The 24,892-nt window shown below is 39.4% G+C and overlaps 1 protein-coding gene across 3 annotated transcripts in view; it reads left to right on the top strand.

The window, feature by feature from the left end:
* Window positions 1-22,809, top strand: part of zdhhc20b (zDHHC palmitoyltransferase 20b) — a 93,586-nt gene extending 70,777 nt beyond the window's left edge. For all 3 annotated transcript variants that reach the window (XM_073043708.1, XM_073043707.1, XM_073043709.1), the window contains 4 exons: window positions 5,350-5,439; window positions 14,805-14,920; window positions 20,133-20,205; window positions 20,648-22,809. In XM_073043708.1, the coding sequence (XP_072899809.1) occupies window positions 5,350-5,439; window positions 14,805-14,920; window positions 20,133-20,200 (274 nt within the window). In that variant the 3' untranslated portion in view covers window positions 20,201-20,205; window positions 20,648-22,809. The remainder of the gene's footprint in view (window positions 1-5,349; window positions 5,440-14,804; window positions 14,921-20,132; window positions 20,206-20,647) is intronic.
* The last annotated feature ends 2,083 nt before the right edge of the window (window positions 22,810-24,892 follow it).

The following is a 24,892-nucleotide window of genomic DNA, read 5'->3' as shown; positions in this document are numbered from 1 at the left end:
TCATATGGTCAAAAAATTGACACACATCATACTTGTACATATCTTCCCTTTCAGATACAGAAAACCCCAAATAATGCAGCACCACTGGCAAGTCAAGTTAGTTAGGACATTCAAATAAGCCATCAAACTAATTGTGCCTTTTAATGTAAAGGGAATTAATTAAAACAAAAATTTAACATCAATTAACTCCATTTTGATTTCCTGCAGGAAGCCATTTTTGCGAACCCTGGCAATGCCAGGCTCCCTCTTGATTTTAACCCCCAGTACAGGATTCAGATACAAGAATTTTAATTTGTACCATTAAAGGTTATTATGACAAAGCATTTTCTATTGGAGCATTTAACATTAAAAATCAATGAGTCCTTTGGACTATTTAAATAATACTGGCATTCTATTACTGTTTAATAGGGTGATTACAGCCTTGATTAACTTGGAATTATTTTTAAATTGTTTGGCAATCTTAATCTAAACTCTAAGGGGCAGAAGGTAATTTTAGATATCTGAAGAATAAAGTAGTGAAATGGAAAAAAAAACAAGCAGTTTAAGGACAGGAGTCTTATTAAGATCAGGGGAAGAAAAGAGCAAAAGCAAAGAACATTATTTCTCAGTGTTGTATTGTGAATTTATCAGTAGATGAATTGATGGAAGAAATAGAGATACAAGTGGGTTTGATCTTGTAGCCATTATTTGCAGGTCATTTCAGGGTACTTTATCTTTTTTTTAAATAGGTAAAGTAAGAAAGGTGGTTAGAAAACACTGATAATAATGATAAAGGTATAGGGAGATTTCTTTTGCAAGAAATCAGAATGTAGACTCAACATGCAGAGAACCAAGAAATAACGAGAGGAGAACATGTAACAGTTGTTGATGGATTAATTTTCTAAATTGGCTACTTTAGAATCATTTCAGGTTTGCTCTGTAATTTTATGTATATTTCTAAACAATATATTTCCCTTTTCTTTCATTTTTAATTTGACAATAATATTATATAACAGTAGGCTATATAGTACTGTGCAAAAGTCTTAGGCATTTAGTTATATATATGTGTCTAAGACTTTTGCACAGTACTGTATGTGGTGAGATTACTGAGAAAGATTGTGAAATTAAATGTGTGACTGAAGATAAAAGTAAGCATTTAATGAAATCATAATTTCTTAAGGAATGTACATAAAGCCCTTGTAAAATAAAAATTCCACTGTAAAAGCTGAACAGTTATGATTAATTTTGAGGAAGTTAAAGAAACTGCTAAATTTAGTTCTAAAAATCCACATAAGATGTTCAAGAGAGTGAGAGAGACCAGATAGAATATGACATTAATTTAGGAAGAAATGCAGAGATCCAGATGTGGGAATCTAAAGTAAGATAGAAAAGTATTTAACAGATGCTGTATCTCTGGAAAACCAAACTGTTAATATTAAACTGCCAGTAATCTAAAGCATTCTTTTTGTGTTTCTCCACAAAATGCTTGACTTGACTGGCAGAATATTTACAGCATTTGATATTTTCTTTAACAGTACAAAAATTGTGAGAACCTTTAAGTATTGCAAAAAGTAGACATAGTGATGTAAATGTGAATCCTTTAAAAGGAAGAACCAGAAATTGTAATGGCAAACTAGACCTGCACACATAATGGCAGCTGAGAATTGTGGGGATATAAGAATCTAATGAAAATAGGGAGCCTAAGATAATTATTTGGAACTAAAATTTGGGAAATTTACAGGACCTAAGGCCTTTATTGTAGGATTTTAAGAATAGGTTCAGAGAAAAGAGAATAATTGCACTTAAGGTAATAATAATGTCACAGTTTGGCCTCTGTACTCTTCAAGGAAAGCAAAAGTAACCATACACATGGAAATGGCTGTTGAACACAGGCTTGACTTCAATAATATCCTGTTCAAAACTCTATATCAAGGAAGTCTTGAAGAATAATCTCTGGAACAATATTTTATCTTGTGAAACTTTTAAGAAAAATAAAAATTAGTAATTGATTATTTCATTTTAAAAGCTAAAGGATCAAAATGATGTCATATATTAACCTAGTATAAACATAAATCAAGCTGCGATTAGAATTTTGAAACACTTATAATTTGTAAAATGCCATAAATTAATCCATTTACTAACTGATAAATGAAATATTTAAAAATTGCATAGAATTTTTACAAGGCCAAACCCAACCTATATATTCTATCTGTCATATTCTATATCGTCTCTCACACTCTCTTGAACATCTTATGTGGATTTTTTGAACCTACCATACAATAGCCCACTCTACCCCAATGTTCAGATTTACCCATTCTCCACTTTAAATCTAGCAGCATCTTTAACTTCCTCAAAATTAGTCCTAACTGTTCAGTTTTTACTGTGGAATTTTTATTCTACAAGGTCTTTTAAAAAAGCTGACAAGGCCAGACCCAACCAGTTCCCCTCCACCACCCCTCTCCTCCATCTAACGGACTTGTCCTCACTCTTAATAATTTCTGCTTTGGTTCCTCCTACTTCAAACAAAAGGTTTAGCCATGGGCACTCATATGGGTCCCAACTATACCTGCCTCTTTGTTGGCTACATGGAACAGTCTATGCTCCAAGCCTACACTGGTGACCATCCCCCTCTTTTTCTACACTACATCGACAACTGCATTGGTGCTGCTTCCTGCATCCATGCAGAGCTCATCGACTCTGTCAACTTTGCCTCCAACTTCCACCCTGCCCTCAGATTTACCTGGTCAATTTCTGACACCTCCCTCCTTATTTTTGAGCTCACTGTCTCTGCCTCTATCTCTGAAGACAGCTTATCCACTGATGTCTACCATAAACCCACAGACTCTCAAAGCTTCCTGGATTATACCTCTTCCCATCCTGTTACTTGTGAAAACGCCATCCCCTTCTCTCAATTCCTCCGACTCCACTGCATCTGCTCTCAAAATGAGGCTTTTCATTCCAGAACAAAGGAGATGTCCTTCTTTTTCAAAGAAGAGGACTTCCCTTCCTCCACTATCAATGCTGCCCTCAGCCACATCTGTTCCATTTCATGTGTGTCTGCTCTTACCCCATCCTCCCGCTACCCTACCAGAGATAGGGTTCTTCTTGCCCTCACCTACCATACCATAAACCTCCACATCCAGCACATAATTCTCCAGAACTTCCGCCATCTCCAAAGGGATCCCACCACCAAACATATCTTTCCCTCGCCCTTCACTTTCTGCTTTCCACAGGGATCGCTCCTTACACAACTCCCTTGTCCCATTGTACATCTCTCCCCATTGATCTCCCTCCTGGCACTTATCCTTGCAAGTGGAACAAGTGCTACACCTGCCCCTACAACTCTTCCCTCACTACCATTGAGGGCCCCAAACAGTCCTTCCAGGTGAGGCGACCCTTCACCTGTGAGTCTGTTGGGGACATTTACTGTATCTGGTCTTCCTGGTGTGGCCTCCTGTGTATTGGTCAGACCTGACGTAGATTGAGAGACCCTTTCACTGAGCACCTACGCTCCATCCGCCAGAAGGAGCGGGATCTCCCAGTGGCCACCCATTTTAATTCCACTTCCCATTCTGATATGTCGATCCATTGCCTCCTCTACTATTGTGATGAGACTGCGCTCAGGTTGGAGGAGCAACACCTTATATTCCATCTGGGTAACCTCCAACCTGATGCAACATCGATTTCTCAAACTTCTGGTAGTGCCACCCCCCCCCACCATTCCCCATCCCTTTCTCTCTCCCTCAGCTTATCTCCTTGCTGCCCATCGCCTCCCCCCTTTCTTCCATGGCCGCCTGTCCTCTCCTATCAGGCTCTCCCTTCTTCAGCACAGTATCGCTTTCACCAATCAACTTCCCAGCTCTTTACTTTATCCCTCCCCAGCCCAGTTTCACTTGTGTTTCTGCCTCCCCTCACCCGACCTTTTAAATCTACTCAATTTTTTTTTTCTTCAGTCTTGCTAAAGGGTCTTGGCCTGAAACATCAATTGTACTTTTTTCCATAGATGCTGCCTGGCCTGCTGAGTTCCTCCATCATTTTCTGTGTGCGTTGCTTGGATTTCCAGCATCTGCAGATTTTTCTCTTCTTTTAGATTTTTTTAAATGTTTGCTGATAAGTATTAAAAGGAAACAATAGTTTATCTTTCTCAAGTTTTAATTGTCCCTATGCTGAAAATGTTGAAGGAGGCAGAATGGTGGATGTTTTCTTATATAGACTTTAGTAAGATACATGACAAGGTTCTGCATAGAAGGCTGGTCCAAATGTTTAAAACACATGGGATCTAAGGTAAGCTGATAAATTGGTTCCAAAATTGGTTTGGTAATAGAAGGCAAATGGTTTTGTTGGAAGGTCCTTTCAGATTAGAGGTCTGTAACCATATTGTAGATATGTCACAGGAATAAAAGCTGAATTAGATGTAAATATAGTAGATATGATTACATTTGCAGATGAAAGTTGGTGCTGTTATGGAGGGCAAGGAAGGTTGTCTAAGGCTACGGCCAGTTATAGCTTGCATAATAAACTGGGTAAAGCATTGGCAGATGGAATTTCCTCTCAATAAAAGCAAAGTGATGTACTTTGGGTTGTCAAATGGGGCTTGAACATTACAGTAAATAGGATGCTAGAGGATGGTAATGAACAGTGGGAGCTTGTAGTTCAAGTTCATTGTTCCCTGAACATGACAGCATGGATAGATGGTGAAGAAGGCATATGGCATGTTTACCTTCATGAGTCAAGGTAAAGAATATAAAAGTTTGACATTACCTTGCAACATTATAAAACACTAGTTACATGGTACTTGCAGTATTGTGTGCAGTTTTGATTGGCACACAGTAGGAAAGATACGTTTGCATTGGAGAGAAGACAGAGGAGATTCAACAAGATTTTCCCTGAATTGGAGGACTTCAATAATGGGGAGAGATTGGATAGACTGGGTTTGTTTTCCACAGAGAAAAGGAGGTTGGGGGGGGGGGTCACTTCTTAATGACACATAAAATTATAAGCACCCTAGGTAGGTTCAGTGGTTAAAATATTGGATACCAAAGCAAAAGGGTGTCAGTTTAAGATGTGAATTAAAGGAGAATTAAGGGGAGAGTTTTTGTTTACACCGAGTATGATTGATATCCAGAACTCATTGCCACAGGGCGTAGCCAGACACAATTACAATGTTTAAGACCCATTTAGACAGGCATTTAAAGGAGCAAGGTATAAAATGATACAGAGTACAGGCAAAAGGTCAGCATGTTTGCGGTGAAGGGCCCACTTCTATGCTGTACAATTCAATTACTCTAATGTATAAAATTAATTTACAGTGTTTTAACCATGTTCTTGTTGTTGATGAAAATATATTACTTGTCTATTTTTACCATTCAGCCTAGGTGATGGGTGTTCTTATCCAACGCGCCTGGTCAGCCAAGATGTAGAGCAACCGAATACAATCAACCACAGTGAATCAGCTAAAAAGTATATATACTGTTCTTGAATTACTCTCTTAATATGAGTACCTATTAAGCCAGTACTTCATTTAGTTAACTCCATTTGCAATTGATTGGCTCAATTGCAAAACTGCTCAAGCCAACAGTGATAGATAAACTTCCAAATGCAATAATTAGCAAGAATAAATGCTTATTGAAATAGAAGATTGAAATAACTTGAGGATGTTGAAACTTCTGACTTATGAAAATAAACTTAATATTTTCTTCTATCCTTTGTAATACCATTAAATATGCTGGTTGCTATATGATAGGCTTCATTAGTTCAACTATGGCTGGCCCATTTAATCGTTTGGAAAGTTCTTTCAAACTTGACCACCAAATAATCACTATATTTGGCCAAGTCTTCAGATGCATTTGGGCTGCATTTTAATCCCCATACATGAAGTTGGGGTCAGCTTTTAAATATGGGAGCATAACAATCTCACCCTCAATCCCCACACACTTTAAAGCTTCACACACTTAAGATAAAAAGAGGCAGCCATTCTTCTCACAGGAGGCAGGTTTGGAAACTCCCATTATAAGATCACTTCTGGGACATGATAAGCAGGACTGATTATATGTGAACACAAAGTATACTGCAGATGCTGTGGTCAAATCAAGACGTACAAACAAGCTGGATGAACTTAGCAAGTCGGGCAGATGACTGCTGATTTCAACGGATGCTGCCCGACCTGCTGAGTTCATCCAGCTTGTTTGATTATATGTGACTTGCCTAATCTCTTCCCTCCTCACCAGTAGCCTCATCTACAGACACTTAAGTTTTGGGAATCCCTGTTACATAAGAACAGGAGTAGGCTATCTGGCCCATTGAACCTGTTCTGACGTTCGGTAAGATCATAGCTGATCTGACCACGGACTCAACTCTACCCACCTGCCTTTTCCCCATAACCATTAATTCCCCTACAATGAAATAATCTACCCATCCTTGTCTTAAATATATTTACTGAGATCGCCTCCATGCTTCGTTGTGCAGAGAATTCTACAGATTCACAACTCTTTGGGAAAAGCAGTTCCTCCGCATTTCTGTCCTAAGTATACTCTGCCAAACCTTGAAGCGGAGTATACACCTCCCCTAGTTGTAGTCTCACCTACCAGTGGAAACAACTTTCCTGCCTCTATATCATCTATCCCTTTCATAATTTTATGTTTCTACAAGATCTCCTCTCATTCTTCTGAATTCCAGTGAGTATAGTCACAGGCGACTCAATCTCTCCTCACAATCTAACTGCCTCATTTCTGTAATCAACCTGGTTAACCTCGTCTTTACCACCTCCAAAGCCAATATATCCTTCCTCAAGCAAGGAGACCAGAACTACATGTAGTACTCCAGATGCGGCCTCACCAATTGCCTGTACAGTTGCAGCATAACCTCCCTGCTCTTAAACTCAGTCCCTCGAGCAATGAAAGCCAATATTCCATTTGCCTTTTTGATAGCCTGCTGCACCTGCAAACCAACCTTTTGCGATTCATGCATAAGCACTCCCAAGTCCTTCTGCACAGCAGCATGCTGCAATCTTTTACCATTTAAATAATAGTCTGATCTTCCATTTTTCCTCCAAAGTGGATGACCTCGCATTTACCAACATTACCAACTGTCGGGAAGTGGCCTGGTCGAGGGAAGTGCCTGGTGTGAGAAGTGCTAGTCTTTGGCTCGAGAGTCTTCGGCAAGGAGACTACGCCAGGCACAATTGCAGAGGGTGAAGACATGACTGCTAAGCTGATTCAGTGTGCTACGTGCATGATGTGGGAGGTCAGGGACACTGATGGTGCCCTCGGCTGCTACAGCTGTGGAAAGTGTGTCCAGATTCAGCTTCTGAAGGAGCATGTTGCAGCACTGAAGAAAGAACTGGATGACCTCAGGTTTATCCGCGAAAATGAGGGTTTTCTGGACAGGACCTACAGTGAGGTCGTTACACCGAGGATACCGGAAGAGAGAAAGGGGGCAACGATGAGGAAGGAAAGGATGCTTGAAGTACAGGAGACCCCAGGGGATGTACCTCTCGTAAACAGGTTCACCTTCTTGGAAACTGTCAGGACAGAAGATACTGCCAGTCTGAGAGGCGGACAGGTCTGCGAGCCGAAAATTGGTGCAGAAGCAGAGCCGAGGAATCAGACATCAGGAAGAACCGTGGTAGTAGGGGACTCCATAGTAAGAGGTATGGAAAGGGGTTTCTGCGGCAACAGGCGAGATTTAAGGATGGTGTGTTGCCTTCCTGGTGCTAGGATCCAGGACGTCACGGACCGATTGCAAGGAATCCTCAAGGGTGAAGGTGAACAGCTGGAAGTGGTAGTGCATGTCGGCACAAATGACATCGGGAAGAAGAGGAAGGACGTTCTGCAGTGGGACTTCAGAGAACTCAGAAGAAGGCTGAAAAGCAGGACTTCCAGGGTGGTTATTTCTCGTTTGCTTCCAGTTCCTCGTGCTGGAGAGGGCAGGAACAGGGAGATAATGGATCTGAATGTGTGGCTGAGGAACTGGTGCAGGAAGCAAGGATTTACATTCTTGGACCATTGGGATCTGTTTTGGGGTAGGGATGAATTGTACAAAAGGGACGGGTTGCACCTTAATAGGCAGGGGACCAGCATTCTGGCAGACAGGTTTGCCACTACAACACGGATGTGTTTAGACTAAGTAGTGGGGGGGAGGGGATGAACTGGAAATATAAGGATGGAGTTAAAGGGAAAGTGAAAATAAGAAAAGTTAAAAAGGACAACAGAATCAATGGAGTAGAAAGCTCAAGAAGAGATCATACAGTATGGCCAAGTGAAATAGGAATTGATATGAAAGGAGGGGGGAGTACCGAATTAAAAGTATTATATATGAATGCACGAAGTATAAGGAATAAAGTAGATGAGCTTGAGGCTGAGTTGGAAATTGGCTAGTACAATGTTGTAGGAATAACAGAGACATGGCTTCAAGCGGACAGGGCCTGGGAAATGAATATTCAAGGATACACATCTTATCGAAAGGACAGACTGACTGGCAGAGGGGGTGGGGTGGCTCTGTTGGTGAGGAATGATATTCAGTCCCTGCGAGGGGGGACATAGAATCAGGGGATGTAGAGTCAGTATGGATAGAACTGAGAAATTCTAAGGGTAGAAAGACCCTAATGGGAGTTATCTACTGGCCCCCAAACAGCAGTCTGGATGTAGGGTGTAAGTTGAATGAAGAGTTAAAATTGGCATGTCGCAAAGGTAATGATACAGTTGTCATGGGGGATTTCAACATGCAGGTAGACTGGGAGAATCAGAATGGTACTGGACCCCAAGAAAGGGAGTTTGTGGAGTGCCTCCGAGATGGATTCTTAGAACAGCTTGTACTGGAGCCTACCAGGGAGAAGGCAATTCTAGATTTAGTGTTGTGCAATGAACTGGATTTGATCAGGGACCTCGAGGTAAAGGAACCATTAGGAGGTAGTGACCATAATATGATATGTTTTAACCTACAATTTGAGAAGGAGAAGGGAAAATCGGATGTGTCAGTATTACAGTTGAACAAAGGGAACTATGGAGCTATGAGGGAGGAGCTGGCCAAAGTTCTATGGAACAATACCCTAGCATGGAAGACAGTGGAACAAAAATGGCAGGTATTTCTGGGAATAATGCAGAAGGTGCAGGATCGGTTCACTCCAAAGAGGAAGAAAGATCCTAAGGGGTGGCCATGGCTGGTGAGGGAAGTAAAGGGCAGTATAAAAATAAAAGAGAAGAAGTATAACATAGCAAAGATGAGCGGGAAACCGGAGGACTGGGAAGCTTTTAAAGAGCAACAGAAGATAACAAAAAAGGCAATACGCCAAGAAAAAATGAGGTACGAAGGTAAACTAGCCAGGAATATAAAGGAGGATAGTAAAAGCTTCTTTAGGTATGTGAATAGCAAAAAAATAGTTAAGACCAAAATTGGGCCATTGAAGACAGAAATGGGTGAATTTATTATGGGGAACAAGGAAATGGCAGATGAGTTGAACAGGTACTTTGGATCTGTCTTCACTAGGGAAGACACAAACTATCTCCCAGATGTAATAGTGGCCAAAGGAACTAGGGTAAAGGATGAACTGAAGGAAATTTATATTAGGCAAGAAACGGTGTTGGATAGACTGTTGAGTCTGAAGGCTGATAAGTCCCCGGGACCTGATGGTCTGCATCCCAGGGTACTTAAAGAGGTGGCTCTAGAAATCGTGGACGCATTGGTAATCATTTTCCAATGTTCTATAGATTCAGGAACAGTTCCTGCTGATTGGAGGGTGGCTAATGTTGTCCCACTTTTCAAGAAAGGAGGGAGAGAGAAAACAGGGAATTATAGACCGGTTAGCTTGATGTCAGTGGTGGGAAAGATGCTGGAGTCAATTATAAAAGAGGAAATTACGACTCATTTGGATAGCAGTAAAAGGATCAGTCCGAGTCAGCATGGATTTATGAAGAGAAAATCATGCTTGACTAATCTTCTGGAGATTTTGAGGATGTAACTATGAAAATGGACAAGGGAGAGCCAGTGGATGTCGTGTACCTGGACTTCCAGAAAGCTTTTGATAAAGTCCCACATAGGAGATTAGTGGGCAAAATTAGGGCACATGGTATTAGGGGCAGAGTACTGACATGGATTGAAAATTGGCTGGCTGACAGGAAACAAAGGGTGTGATTAACGGGTCCCTTTCGGAATGGCAGGCTGTGACCAGTGGGGTACCGCAAGGTTCGGTGCTGGGACCGCAGCTGTTTACAATATACATTAATGATTTAGATGAAGGGATTAAAAGTAACATTAGCAAATTTGCTAATGACACAAAGCTGGGTGGCAGTGTGAAATGTCAGGAGGATGTTATGAGAATGCAGGGTGACTTGGACAGGTTGGGTGAGTGGGCAAATGTATGGCAGATGCAGTTTAATGTGGATAAATGTGAGGTTATCCACTTTGGTGGCAAGAACAGGAAGGCAGATTACTATCTAAATGGAGTCAAGTTAGGAAAAGGGGAAGTACAACGAGATCTAGGTGTTCTTGTACATCAGTCAATGAAAGCAAGTATGCAGGTACAGCAGGCAGTGAAGAAAGCTAATGGCATGCTGGCTTTTATAACAAGAGGAATTGAGTATAGGAGTAAAGAGGTCCTTCTGCAGCTGTACAGCGCCCTGGTGAGACCCCACCTGGAGTATTGTGTGCAGTTTTGGTCTCCAAATTTGAGGAAGGACATTCTTACTATTGAGAGAGTGCAGCGTAGGTTCACAAGGTTAATTCCTGGAATGGTGGGACTGTCATATGTTGAAAGATTGGAGCGACTGGGCTTGTATACACTGGAAGTTAGAAGGATGAGAGGGGATCTGATTGAAACATATAAGATTATTAAGGGATTGGACACACTGGAGGCAGGAAGCATGTTCCCACTGATGGGTGAGTCCAGAACTAGAGGCCACAGTTTAAGAATAAGGGGTAGGCCATTTAGAACAGAGATGCAGAAAAACTTTTTCACCCAGAGAGTGATGGATATGTGGAATGCTCTGCCTCGGAAGGCAGTGGAGGCCAAGTCTCTGGATGCATTCAAGAGAGAGTTAGATAGAGGTCTTATAGATAGCGGGGTCAAGGGATATGGGGAGAGGGCAGAAACGGGGTACTGATTGTGTATGATCAGCCATGATCACAATGAATGGCGGTGCTGGCTAGAAGGGCTGAATGGCCTACTCCTGCACCTACTGTCTATTGTCTATTATGCTCCATCTGGCAGACCCTTGCCCACCAATCTATATCTCTCTCACTCTCCGCATCCTCTGCATAATTTGCTTTTCCGCTCTATTTAGTGTCACCAGCAAACTTAGATACACTGCACACTGTCCCCCATCCAGGTTGTTAATGTATATTGTGAACAGTTGCAGGCTTAGCACCGACCCTTTGGCACACTGCTCACCACTGATTGCCAACCAGAGAAACATCCATGTATCCCAATTCTCTGCTTTCTCTTGATTAGCCAAACCTCTATTCGTGCTAATACATCACCTCCAACTCTATGCATTCTTATCTTATGGCAAGTCTTTTATGTCTCTCATAACTCTGTTCTTCCCTTCTCAGTGGGTGAGAGACAAGTGGGAGAGTTTGTAAAAAGAGAAGATGAGAGAAAAAGGGCAGAGAGCAAGGGAAGTGGGAAAAGAGACACCTCACACCTACTTCTTTCTCTCAACTTCCCCAACACACTTCTTCCTCCCTCCTACTCCTCCCAGGCATTCCTTCCCCTCTGTCTCATCTCTCCCTCATAGTCTGTACACCCCATTCCACTATTCTCACCTAAATATATGTGTGCGTTTGTATACATAATTGTATATACACATACAAACTGTATATACATATAGAGTTGGAAGAAAAAGTTTTTGAACTCTTTGCAATTACCTGATTTTCTACATTAATTACTTATAAAATGTGGTCTGATCTTGATCTGACTCATAATAATAGAGATTAACACAATCTGCCCAAGCTAATAACACATACACAGAGATACTTTGCATGTCTTTATTGAACACATTGTTTAATCATTCACAGTCCAGGCTGGAAAAAAAATTGTGAGCTCTTGTATTTAATAACTGGTAGGGCCTCCTTCTGCAACAATAACCTCCACCAAGCGTTTCTTGTAACTGCTGTTCAGACTTACACAATGGCAAGGAGGAATTTTAGACCATTCCTTTGTACAAACCTGTTTCAGTTCATCAATATTTCTGGAATACCTTGCATGAACAACCATTTTCAGGTCATGCCACAGCATCTCAATTGGGTTATGTCTGGACTCTTGACTTGGCCATTCCAAAACAGGAATTTTCTTCCTTTTAAGCCATTATGTTATTGATTTACTCTTGTCTTGTTGCATCATCCAACTTCTATTAAGCTTCAGGTGACAGACCGCTACCCTGACATTCTCCTGTAAAATGTCTTGATACAATTTTGAATTCATTGTTTCCTCAATGATTGCAAGCTGTCCAGACCCTGAGGAAGCAAAGCAGCCCAAGCCATGATGCTACCTCCATCATGCTTCACAGTTGGGATGAGGTTTTTGTGTTGGTGTGCAGTGTCCTTTTTCCTTCAAGCATAGCAGTGTGCATTCCTGCCAGACAGTTCATCTTTTGTCTCATCTGTCCCAGAAGCATTGTGGAACATCCAGGTGGTCTTTTGCAAACTTAAGACATGTAACAATGTTTTTTTTTCTTAGAGACCAGTGGTTTCCTCCATTCAATGGTGTCCTTCAATGAACATTTTTATTCAGTTTTTTTTCTTGTAGTGGACACATGAACAAAGACTAAAGCAAGCTTTAGAGATTTCTGCAGGTCTTTTGCTGTTACCTTTGGGTTCTTTTTCACGTCCTTCAGCATTGTACATTGTGCTTTTGATGTGATCTTTGCAGGATGCCCATTCCTAGGGAGGGTAGCAACAGTACTGATTTCCTTCCATTTGTACACAGTTTCTCTTTCTGTGGACTGATAAACGCACAGGTCTTTAGAAATGCTTTTGTAGCTTTTTCCAGCTTCATTCATCTCTACAATTCTTCTTCTAAGATCCTCTGAAAGTTGTTTAGATCAAGGCTTAGTGCACAAAAACAGATCTTTCTTGAGAAGAGCAGGCTGTGTCAGTAACCTGACTTTGTGTGTCTTTTTTTATAGGGCAGGGCAACTCTACAACCCACACCTCCAATCTTATCTCATTGATTAGAACACCTGACTCCAAATAGCTTTTGTTGAAAACATTACGCCAGAGGTTTACATACTTTTTTGAACCTAGGCTGTACTTATTTCAATGGTGTACTCAGTATTGACAAGAAGAAGTACAATTCTTTGTGTGCTGTTAGTTTAGGCCAGGGGTGTCAAACTCATTTTAGGTCACGGGCCGGATTGAGCAAAATGCAGCTTCATGCGGGCCGGATCAGTCGGACGCATGCGAACGCAGCTTTCGTTGCCTCCATTTTTTCAGCCTGCTCTCATGTGTCTCAGTCTCTGCTATAACTACAAAGTGTTTCACTTTACAAATTCCGTTTCTTATGAAGAAGACTGCCGAGCAAGACTGCCGAATAAACACTAAAAATCCTGAAAACCTGGTACCTGAATAAACTCAGCATTAGCCATATCATACGCCATAGGCGCTTCGATTACTGGGGCCAGCTTTAATAGTAATTAGATATTATCTCACGGGCCTTGAGTTTGACATATATGGTTTAGGCAGATTGTGTTTTGTCTATTATTGTGACTTAGACGAAGGTCACACCACATGAGGAATTAATGCAAAAAAAAACATGATAATTGCAAAGGTTTCACAAACTTTTTCTTGCAACTGTATATATGCAGTGGATTCTGGTTAATTGGGCCATCAGCCACTTATTTGGGACAGCACATAAAAGTACAAAAACTAATGAAGAAAATAGCCCAGTTTCCTTTTGCTTAATTGGGACACTATGCCTCTTGATTGGGTCAGGAGAATGTTGCCAAACATCTCCTAACTGGCATCAGACTCATGCACTTATGTGGGCATCAGGCACTACACCGCACTTAGAGCGAACAGTTTTTAAGTAGTATCATTTGTCTGTGTTTGACGCTGATAGTTGGCAAGAAATAAGCAGTAAGACAATTTTAAATTATTTTGCTCACTGTGGTTTCAAGCATTCAGGCTGGGAATGAAAATCAAACTATTTCACTACTTTGAGTTAGGAACAATAAAGAATTTGAAGATATGGACAATCATCATGAATGTTACAATCAAAATGAAGATTTGGAGGATGCCATCATTGAAAGACACTGTTTGAAGGCAGTCCATATTCTGCTCAAAATGTCTGCACTGATTTTGTTCATTTACAGTCAATCAAAAACACTTCAGCACAACTAATTAGCATCAATAACTATTAAAGAACTAATACACAATTTTATAGTTCTGTGGTAGTATTGGTAGTGTTCTAATTTGTTCTGTATTTCTTTTAAATACATAATTTGTTATTAAGTTAAAGAACAGTTAGTTTGTCTTTTTTTATACTTTTTAAACTAAACTTTAGCTATTTGGAGCAGTTGCTTAATTGACCAAACTGTACAGTGTGTCCCAATTAACTGTAATCCTATATATATTGTGAATTCACTGCCCATCTGACTTCCATGTGCCCCACCTGACTCCTTGATATGACTTCAGCTGTTCAGGCTCAATCACTGGTATTTGACCCTTAAAAATGCTCATTAAAAATCTAGCTCACCTCTTCTTAAAATTGCCTCCTTCAGCTTCATTTTTTTAAAATGTTTTTACTGTTATGAAGCACTTTGAGTTGATTTACTACATTAAATTGTCTTTTCTAATGTAAGAATTGTAATTAGTCTTACTATTCTTTATCACAGCATTACAGATGGACAGTCACTTCCTCCTAGACCATTGAGTGAATCTCAAAACCGATTGTTAGGAGGGAATGATCTACAGTGGGTGGATGATGAGCTAGATGAAGATGCTTCAAAAGGTAATGAATTCTTTCACAGGTAATGAATTACCTCTAGACATGGCATTCCAAATTTTACCTTAAAAAGAAGATATCAAATGATTAACAATCCATCATCTACTAATTGGGTTTAAAAATAAACTAATCCATTGTGCTGCTATATATGTTCTGCCTAAACACTGACCTCAGATCTTTCTACAATTCATTTTAGAGATCTAACTTGTATATAACACCTAACTGTAACTTTGTTTTTAAATTTAAAATAAAGAAAATGCTGGAAACACTCATTGTTTATCCATTTCCCCCACTTTTGATGGAGGGTCTCATGCATGAATCTGTAACTGTTTTTCTTTCCACAGATGCTGAGTTTTTTTTTTTAGCCTTTCCTGTTTTTATTTCAGATTTCCAAATATATTTTCCTACTGTATTTCTAAAACTCTTTTCCTTTATGCACTTAGCCCCTTTGATCTTGAATGATAACATGAATTCTGCCCGGATCATTAATGCCAGAAGTGTCACAGCTCACTTGCATCTAAATATTTAACATTCACACTACTACTACTACTCCCTCTCCAATTTATGGGAACAAGGTGATGCTGTTTATTCTCTCCCATCCTATATTATTTTGTAATTTATTTTCACTTTTTTCTATCTTTACACACTGAATTCCTCAGCTTTTTGATGACATTTAGCCTATTTCTATTTGAAATAAACTATTATAATATAATTCAATATGTTGTCAAGACCTTTCCCTCTACTCCACGTTGAAAAAGGGGGGGGGGGTCACGTAAATATTCAATTACTTTAAGGTCACTTAAATGGGTCATAATTTCCTGGATAAAGGAAGCAACCAGTATGCATGAATTGGTTATACGTTTCCTTACATATTTTAATATAATGACATTTTAGACCTCAGTTCTTGAAAGTAAGAGCTGATAATGGCACAATTTAACCTGACCAAACAAAACATAACTGTATCCTCCTTAACCAAACAGATTTGAGGATTCCAAAATTAATAGAGCAAGGACAGAAAAAGAGAGAGAAATTGAAGAGGGTAAATGTGATGTCAAATCATGTGTGGAAGAGGTATAAACAGAGAATATAGAAGAGTAGTATACAGGAACGGCCTATCAGCCCATGATGTCAACACTAGGCATGATGCCTTATAACACTAAATCTCACTGCTTCTACATGATCCCTATCCCTCCATACCCTACATATTCATATGTCTTGTCTATAAGCCTCTCAAATTCCACTTTCATATCTGCTTCCACCACTACCCTTGACAGCCCCTCTCCAGGCACCTACCACTCTCTTTGTAACAAGGAACAACTTGCCTTGCACATCTACTCTAATCATTTCTCCCCACTCCCAACACCTTAAATGGATACTGTCTAGTATATGACATTTTCTACCTTTGGGAAAGAAAATGCTGCTTTTCATATCCCAAATATGCCTCTCATAATTTTATAAACTTACCGGCTAAGTTGGGCTCTGTGGGACTGGATGAGTCCAGACCTGCTGTAAGTGTACAGTGCTATGCTTCTAGCTGGCAGCATATTCAACTCACAAGGAAGGGTATGATTACCCTCATGTACAAGCAGAAGGGGGAAACAGATGACATCAGGAATTGGTGACCATTTTGCAGTTGTATGAAGACTATAAGATCCAGTCCAAGGCCATAGCCAACAGGTTCGGTTAGTCCTGACGAAGGATCTCGGCCCGAAACGTCAACAGCGCTTCTTCCTATAGATGCTGCCTGGCCTGCTGTGTTCCACCAGCATTTTGTGTGTGAGGTTCAAGATATTTCTGGCTCAGGTGATTCCCCCAGACCAAAAATGTGCTGTGCCTGACAGCTTCGTACCACTGTGGCACTATCTCCCACATGCAGGAGAGGGGGTAGACGCCTGCCCGATCAGTTTGGACCAGGAGAAAACCTTTGACAGGATATCACACACATACATGATGGATGTACTCTCTAAAATGGACTTTGGGGAAGGATTTAAGAATTGGATCACAAATGCTCTGCACAGACATCTGTAGTGCAGTCCAAATCAATGGGTGGGAAACAAATAGCTTCCCATCAGGTCTGGGGTCAGGCAATGTTGCCCACTCTCCCCTGTCTTGTTTGTGTGTTACATAGAACCCTTTGCCAAAGCCAACAGCAAAGACAAGAGCATCAGAGGGCTGATGTTACCAGGCACTGGAGGGACTCAAGTGAAAACCTCCCTGTACATGGACAATGTCATCGTCTTCTGCTCAGAACTGAAGTCTTTTCACAGATGATCAGCATCTGCAACCATTTTGAGTTAGCATCAGGAACCAGAGTTAACTGCACGAAGAGCAAGACCATGTTCTTCGGCAACTGGCTCAACCAATCTAGTGTCCCCTTCACCATCAGGTATGATTACGTGAAGAGGGGCCATCCTAGTCAGATCCTTCAAGTATGCCCAGAGCATCACTCCCACAGCACACTGCCCACAGAATGGCTGTGGTGGGGGAAGAGACAGTAGCACGCCTCTTTGCCAATTGCGGGTTAATGAAGAATTGAATTGAATTGACTTTATTACTTACATCCTTTACATATATATATATATATGGAGTAAAAATCTTTGCGTTACATCTCTGTCTAAATGTGCAATTTATTGTACTTTATAATAAATAGTATGTACAATGGGACAGTCAGTATAACATAGAAATACAATTCTATCAGCGCAAATTAATCAGTTTGATGAAGAAGCTGTCCCTGAGCCTGTTGGTCCTGGCTTTTGTCCTGCGGAACCGTTTCCCGGATAGTAGCAGCTGGAACAGTTTGTGTTTGGGGCGACTTGGGTCCCCAATGATCCTTCAAGCCCTTTTTACACACCTGTCTGTAAATGTCCTGAATAGTGGGAAGTTCACATCTACAAGTGCACTTGGCTGTCCACACCACTCTGCAGAGTCCTGTGATTGAGGGAAGTACAGTTCCCATACCAGGCAGTGATGCAGCCAGACAGGATGCTCTCAATTGTGCCCCTGTGGAAAGTTCTTTGGATTTGGGGGCCCATACCAAACTTCTTCAACCGTCTGAGGTGAAAGAGGTGCTGTTGTGCTTTTTTCACCACATAGCCGGTATGTACAGACCACATGAGATCCTCAGTGATGTGTATGCCAAGAAACTTAAAACTGTTCACCCTCTCAACCCCAAATCCATTGATGTCAATAGGTCTTAGCCTGTCTCCATTCCTCCTGTAGTCCACAACCAGCTCCTTTGTTTTTGGACATTGAGGGAGAGATTGTTTTCTTGACACTACTGTGACAAGGTGATGACTTCTTCTCTGTAGGCTGCCTCATTATTATGTGAGATTAGACCAATCAATGTAGTATCGACAGCAAATTTAATTAGCAGATTGGAGCTGTGGGTGGCAACGCAGTCATAAGTAAACAGAGAATAAAGGAAGGGCTTAGAACACAGCCCTGAGGGGCACCTGTGTTGAGGGGTAGAGGTGAGGGAGCCCACTCTTACCACCTGCTGGCAGTCTGACAGGAAGTCCAGGATCCAGCTACATGAGGCAGGGTGAAGGCCGAGGTCTGTGAGCTTTTTGTCGAGCCTGGAGGGAATAATAGTGTTGAATGCTGAACTGTAGTCCAAGAACAGCATTCTCACATAAGCATCCTTCTTCTCCAGATGTGGAAGAATGGTGTGTAGAGCTGTGGCTATTGTAGAGGGTGTGGAGAAAGATGAAAAAGCCTGAGCCACAGTTCATTCCAAGCAGCTGCACGATAGAGGACTCTGATCTATAGACTGTTCACAAATTCTGCTGGCTGATCATCAACTCAGCGGAAGACACTCTTTGGTCTGCCCAAAACTTGTTGGTCTGCCAGCACATCGAGACGTCCATAGAGGAATGCTGCTGACTGGCACATTCCAGGCTGCAGGAGTACATGCTGAGGGATGCACTCAAGTTTGGTACAGCCAACGCAGTGTCTCAGTGGGGAAGGGCCACAGCATAGGGTTCTTCAGCCAGGTTGGGGGAGGAAGCCCCTTAATTATTATTGCACCACTCCAGAGTGCCAAGAGACATAGCGGTGTTATTGATGTGTATGCATGCAATAGAACAGTACAGGAAGCATTGACTTTGAACATACAGAATGAAAAGACATGGAAAATATAATTCTTGTAAATATTTTTTAATGAGTAAAGTTCATTTTGTTTAAAAAAAATGTTTTTAAAATTATGAACTTTTATCAGGCTCAGCCTCGGATGCTCCAGAAAAACAACCAAAGTTTGTTCAAACTCTCTTTTCTTTTTAAAAAAAAATGAAGTTCAACCACTCATTGTAGCTCATACCCACTAATTAATTTAGGCAGCATCCTGATAAAGGTCTTCCATATCCTTTCTGAAGCTTCCACATCCTTCCTGTAGAAGAGTCTGAAATAAATTATTGTATTTAAAGAAGTATGAAAATAGAATACTTTTTCTCAAGAAGAAGCTTAAATTTTTTTTTACAAAATCTGGCTGCAACAAACAAGCATGAAGAACTGAGGTCCAACGCTTATCATTGATGATTTTCACAATCTGATATTTTGTTTGGTAGTGATTAACACTTATCAAGTTGATGAGCAATTTCATACTTTACATGTTCTGCATGTTAGGCAGACAATAAGGTGGTAATCTTTTAAGCATCTTTTGGATTTCTGTGTTTAATTGTACATTGTTTTATCAGAATTTATGTTAGTATTGTATAAAACTAATAATGAACACCATTAGCTTGCCATTATTTGAATATCAAATCAAAAACTTTTGTTTGTTTATGAAAGGGCAGAAGCCATCTGGTATTTAATCTTGTTACTAATTAAAATGCCATCCTCAACACTGATGTCTGCCCAGGTTTCTACTTTCAAGCCCAACATATATTATTACCCACTCTCCAGGTTCACCATTTCCTCCCTGTCTGCCTTGGGCCAGATTCCTTCTCTACTTTATCCTAGCTCTTGAAGTTTGCAATCCTCTACATATTTGAAGACTACTCTATTGGCAACCTGTCCTTTCTATCAACTTCCCAGAGGTCTCCTGCACTGTAAAGAGCTTCTAGGCCTATTATCTGAATTTGTTGGATCTTTCTAGATGGACTGGGGTTTGCTTCGCCAAGAAATGTTTGCTTTAACATGTCTAGATCTTAGAATTTTACCTAATAGTTTCCATTGACAAGAATAGTTTTAAGCTCAAAATGCTTATTTCTTATTTCCCCAGCATTTGCAGTTCCAAACCAAAATGTTTCAGTTTCAGTTGACCAGGAACCTACAAAACGTTTGACGTAGCAAAGGTAAAATTAATAAATGTTACTGCTTCTAATTATGGACACCTCAAAATAGAAATATGATCAGTCATATGCTAGATTCAACTCAGATGTGTTGCTCTAATTCATTAGTAAATTGTAATTACTATTATTTTGCAGTATGTTTTTTAATTAGGCTTCATATATTACAGATAATAAAACACTGTCAAAGAGGCAACTTTAACTATTTTGTTAATTTTTAAACCATGGTACTCTCACATGATCACTTTTTTTCCCTGCTGCTTCTCTGCCCTAAAGGACAATAGAAAATTGCAGCCACTCTCATCAGGGAAATTAAGCAGAAAAGGGAAAAAAAATGTACACTTGATGTTGTGTTAAATGCATTAAAAGATTAAATCCTGTTTTAATTAAGTTTTTGCTACTTTTAAAACTAGTATAAATGTTTCTCCATTGATGTTTCCGGTACCAGATGTTAAAATCAGAATGCTGCTCACTTCTCTTGAAGAGGAAACTGTTGGACGTGTGATACTGGTGACCAACTTCTGCATCAAGATTTTATGTGCTATGAAACAGTCATTAAAAGTAATACCACTATGTTGAGAAAGGCAATGCATTTACAAATACCATAGCTTGTTGCCTTAAGTGATAACTTTTTGCTTAGTGTCTGTCCACTGACACTCTGATAGGTGATACAAATATAAGATGGGCTCTGGATTGTCTGCTCCACATGAACAGCTCACCAGATAATAAAACTGAATATAATTTGTATCCTGTAACACAATAGTCTTAAGAGTAGGTAGCTTGAAATTGTGACTTGAAATATCCAATCATACAGCTATATTTTGGTTATTTGATTGGCTTTTCAGATGTGTGTAATCTATCACAAGTTGACTTTTACCTCTGCCTATTACCAGGCTATAATGTTATAGGAAATAAAAGGCACTGAAAGGAATTATTCTAGTAATAACATTTTAATAAGCAATATATAAACCAGATCCAACATAGAGATGGGATGCAAGATCCTAAACTCTATAATAATCATGCACAAGCCTGCAAGGATCTTAAAATTATAAGTGACTACAAGCTATAACATTAAATGAAATGCTGATGCAGGTTTGTATTTTAAGCAAAAGCCAATAATGTTTGAGGGGGTGTGCTATTATCTTAAATTTATGCAAGAAATTTTGGAAAACAGACTTTCTGCACTGATGTTTGATGTATTTGTATGTATATTAATCAGAGCTGCTGTGCACCAAAGAGCAGTTACTGTTTATGAAACACATATTTATTATTGCTCTGAATGAACAGTGGTTTACAAATGCCACATGGTTTTAGTTTCCCTTTTTTTAATATGTTGTCAAGATCTCTAATTATCAAGATTACTAGTTGTCTTTTTATATATAGTAAATGAACTTTTTTATTAATTTACATAGTTCTAGTCATTCATATATAATTAATAACTTCCTAAAGATAACAGTTAATTTAGACATAAATCTGAAATGGATTGGGAGGGTGGTGTTGATTAAAATGTATTTTAACAGATAATAGAATTCATGATTCAACTTTTCAATATCTTGAAAAGTGGTTGGAAACTCTGCTGTGTTCACCATGTACACCATATGAACACTGTAAATGTCAAATATAAAAAAGCTGCAACCTAGGAAAACTAAACAAAATTGTATACATCAGAATTAAAATTTGAGAAGAGGCAGATTCTAATTCAAACGCATTTGGCTTTTATAGGTAATTCTTAAATTATTTAATGGGTTGTCTTCTGCAAATTTTACCTTGGGTTAATATTTGCAGTGTCTAAATAAGAAAGTTCATAAAAGAAATGGAAGAATCAATCATGGAACATATTCTCAACTTGTGTTTTTATACCATAACCATGATAAATGAATGTATTTTACAACCACAGTAACGTATGTTTGCATAACTTTGACATTGAATTTTTTTACCTTAAAATTTTTTTCATCAGGGTTTAGATACATTCTATAGCCACAAATGTGTTACTAATGTTTTTGCTATGATAAAACTTACCATTGTATGTAAGCTCTATGACATTAAACTGAAAAATGATTTGCAGTCATGAAATCTATTACAGTATTAAGCTAATAAGCAATTTTATCAAAGAAAAGATAACTATATAAGAATGCAACACTAATATCAGGTCAGCAATCGATGTTGTATTGATGTTTACCAATGGATTATCCAAATATGTTAATAGTGTTTGAATATAGTTTAATATAAATTGAAATATAAATGATGTGCACTCCAAAGAGCTTTATCAGCATCTTTTCGACTATTTTGTGCCGATGAAATTTGCTGATGATCTACAGAATTTGAGCATAGCCATGCTGAATTAACATCGGTTTCAGTTAAAAACAAAAGGAAAATGTAATCAAATTAGAACCAGCAGACGTGGCTAAATTACATTTTCACTTAGCATGATATGTATTTGAGTTGTATAATTTATTTTTGTCCAGAAAACTGGCGCATATCATATGCTTGCTTTGCACTATTTTCTGTCACCTCTACACTATTCATATATTGATATTTCTTACTTTCATCAGTCAGTCTTGTCGGTTAATGCAGAGAATAAATAAAACCCAGCAATGATTTTAAACATTATGCAGATCTTGTTACTGTTTAATGAGAATATTTATTCATTCATTTTTTAAGGGGTTGGGGTAGGTTGGTCTGGACATTGTTGGTAAAACCAGCATTTATTTCCCATCCATAACTGCCTTTAAAAAAGTGACAGTGAACTATCTTCTTGATTCACTTCTGCAATTTTAATTAAGGTATTCCCATGCTATTCTTGGGAAGGAGTTCCAAGGACCCAATGACAATTAACAACTGACAAAATATACAGTTGCAAGAAAAGTTTGTGAATCCTTTGCAGGTACCTGGTTTTCTGCATTAATTACTCATGTGGTCTGATCTTCATATAAGTCACAATAATAAACAAACACAGTCTGCCTTAATTAATAACACATAAACAATTGTACTTTTCATTTCTTTATTGAACACATTATTTAATTATTCACAGTTAGAACCTCCTTTAGCAGCAATAACCTCCACCAAGCATCTCCTGTAGCTACTGATCAGAATTACACAATGGCGAAGAGGAATTTTAGACCATTCCTCCATACCTAACTGTTTCAGTTCATCAGTATTTCTGGGATACATTGAATGAACAGCCCTCTTAGGTCATGCCACTGTATGTCAGTCAGGTTAAGGTCTGGACTTCGACTTGGCAATTCCAAACAGGATTTTTTTTTCTTTTTAGACCATACTTTTGTTGATTTACTACTGTGTTTCGAATCATTGTCTTGTTGCACTATCCAACTTCTATTAAGCTTCAGGTGATGGACTGCTACCCTGACATTCTCCTGTAAGTGTCTTGATAAAATTTTGTATTTATTGTTCCCTCATCAATTGCAAGTTGTCCAGACACTGAGGCAGCAAAGCAGCCCCAAAGCATGACTCTCCTTCCACCATGCTTCACAGTTGGGTTGAGGTTTTGGTGTTGGTATGCAGTACCCTTTTTCCTCCAAACATAGCGGTCGTACATTCCTACCAAAAAGTTCAGTTTTTGTCTCATCTGTCCCAGAAGCATTGTGGAACATCCATGTGATCTTTTGCAAACTTGAGACATGCAACAATGTATTTTTCTTAGAGACCAGTGGTTTCCACCATGGTATCCTTCCATGAACACCATTTTTATTCAGTGTTTCTCTTAAAGTGGGCACATGAACAAAGACTTAAACAAGTTTTAGAGATTTTTGCACATCTTTTGCTGTTACCCTTGGATTCATTTTCACGTCCTTCAGCATTGCATGTTGTGCTCTTGGTGTGATCTTTGCAAGATGACCACTCCTAGGAAGGGTAGCAACGGTACTGAATTCCCTCCGTTTGTAGACAATTACTCTTTCTGTGGACTGATGAACACTCAGGTCTTTAGAAATGCTTTTGTATTCTTTTCCAGCTTCATGCATCTCTACAATTCTTATTCTAAGATCTTCTGAAAGTTGTTTTGATCGAGGCATGGTGCGCATAAACAGATCTTTCTTGAGAAGAGCAAACTCTGTCAGTATCTTGACTTTGTGTGTGTGTGTGTTTATTTTTATAGGGCAAGGCACCTCTGCAAACCCGTACCTCCAATCTCATCTCATTGATTGGAACACTTAGCGCCATATAGCTTTTGTTGAGGTTCAATACCTTTTTTTGAACCTAAACTATGATTTTATTTAAATGGTATTAACGAGAAGTACAAATCTTTGTTATTAGGTTTGGCAGATTGGGTTTGTCTATTATTGTGATTTAGATGAAGATCGGACCACTTTTTATGAGTAAATAATGCAGAAAAACAAGCTATTGCAAAGGGTTCGGAAACTTTTTCTTGCAACTGTATTTTCAATCAAAATTGTGCTCAGCTTCAAGGGAAATATGGAGATGTTGCTATTCCCATGTTGAAGTCACTATGATCCTCGGTTGTGGAGATCATGGATTTAGAAGTTGCTTTGGAATAAAACCAGGTGAACACCTGCAATGCATTTTATAGGTGGCAGGCAGCCAGTAGTGAAAGAAATAATTGTCTAGACCACTCAAATAGCCTACTTTGTCATGGAGTCATAGAATACTACAGCACAGAAACTGATCTTTCAGCCCATCTATCTATCTGGACTACATCTCTCCATACCCCTCCCAT

This window comes from Hemitrygon akajei, chromosome 4 (genome assembly GCF_048418815.1).
Source record: "Hemitrygon akajei chromosome 4, sHemAka1.3, whole genome shotgun sequence".
Lineage (NCBI taxonomy): Eukaryota > Metazoa > Chordata > Chondrichthyes > Myliobatiformes > Dasyatidae > Hemitrygon > Hemitrygon akajei.
This window is presented reverse-complemented; position numbering and strand designations above follow the sequence as displayed.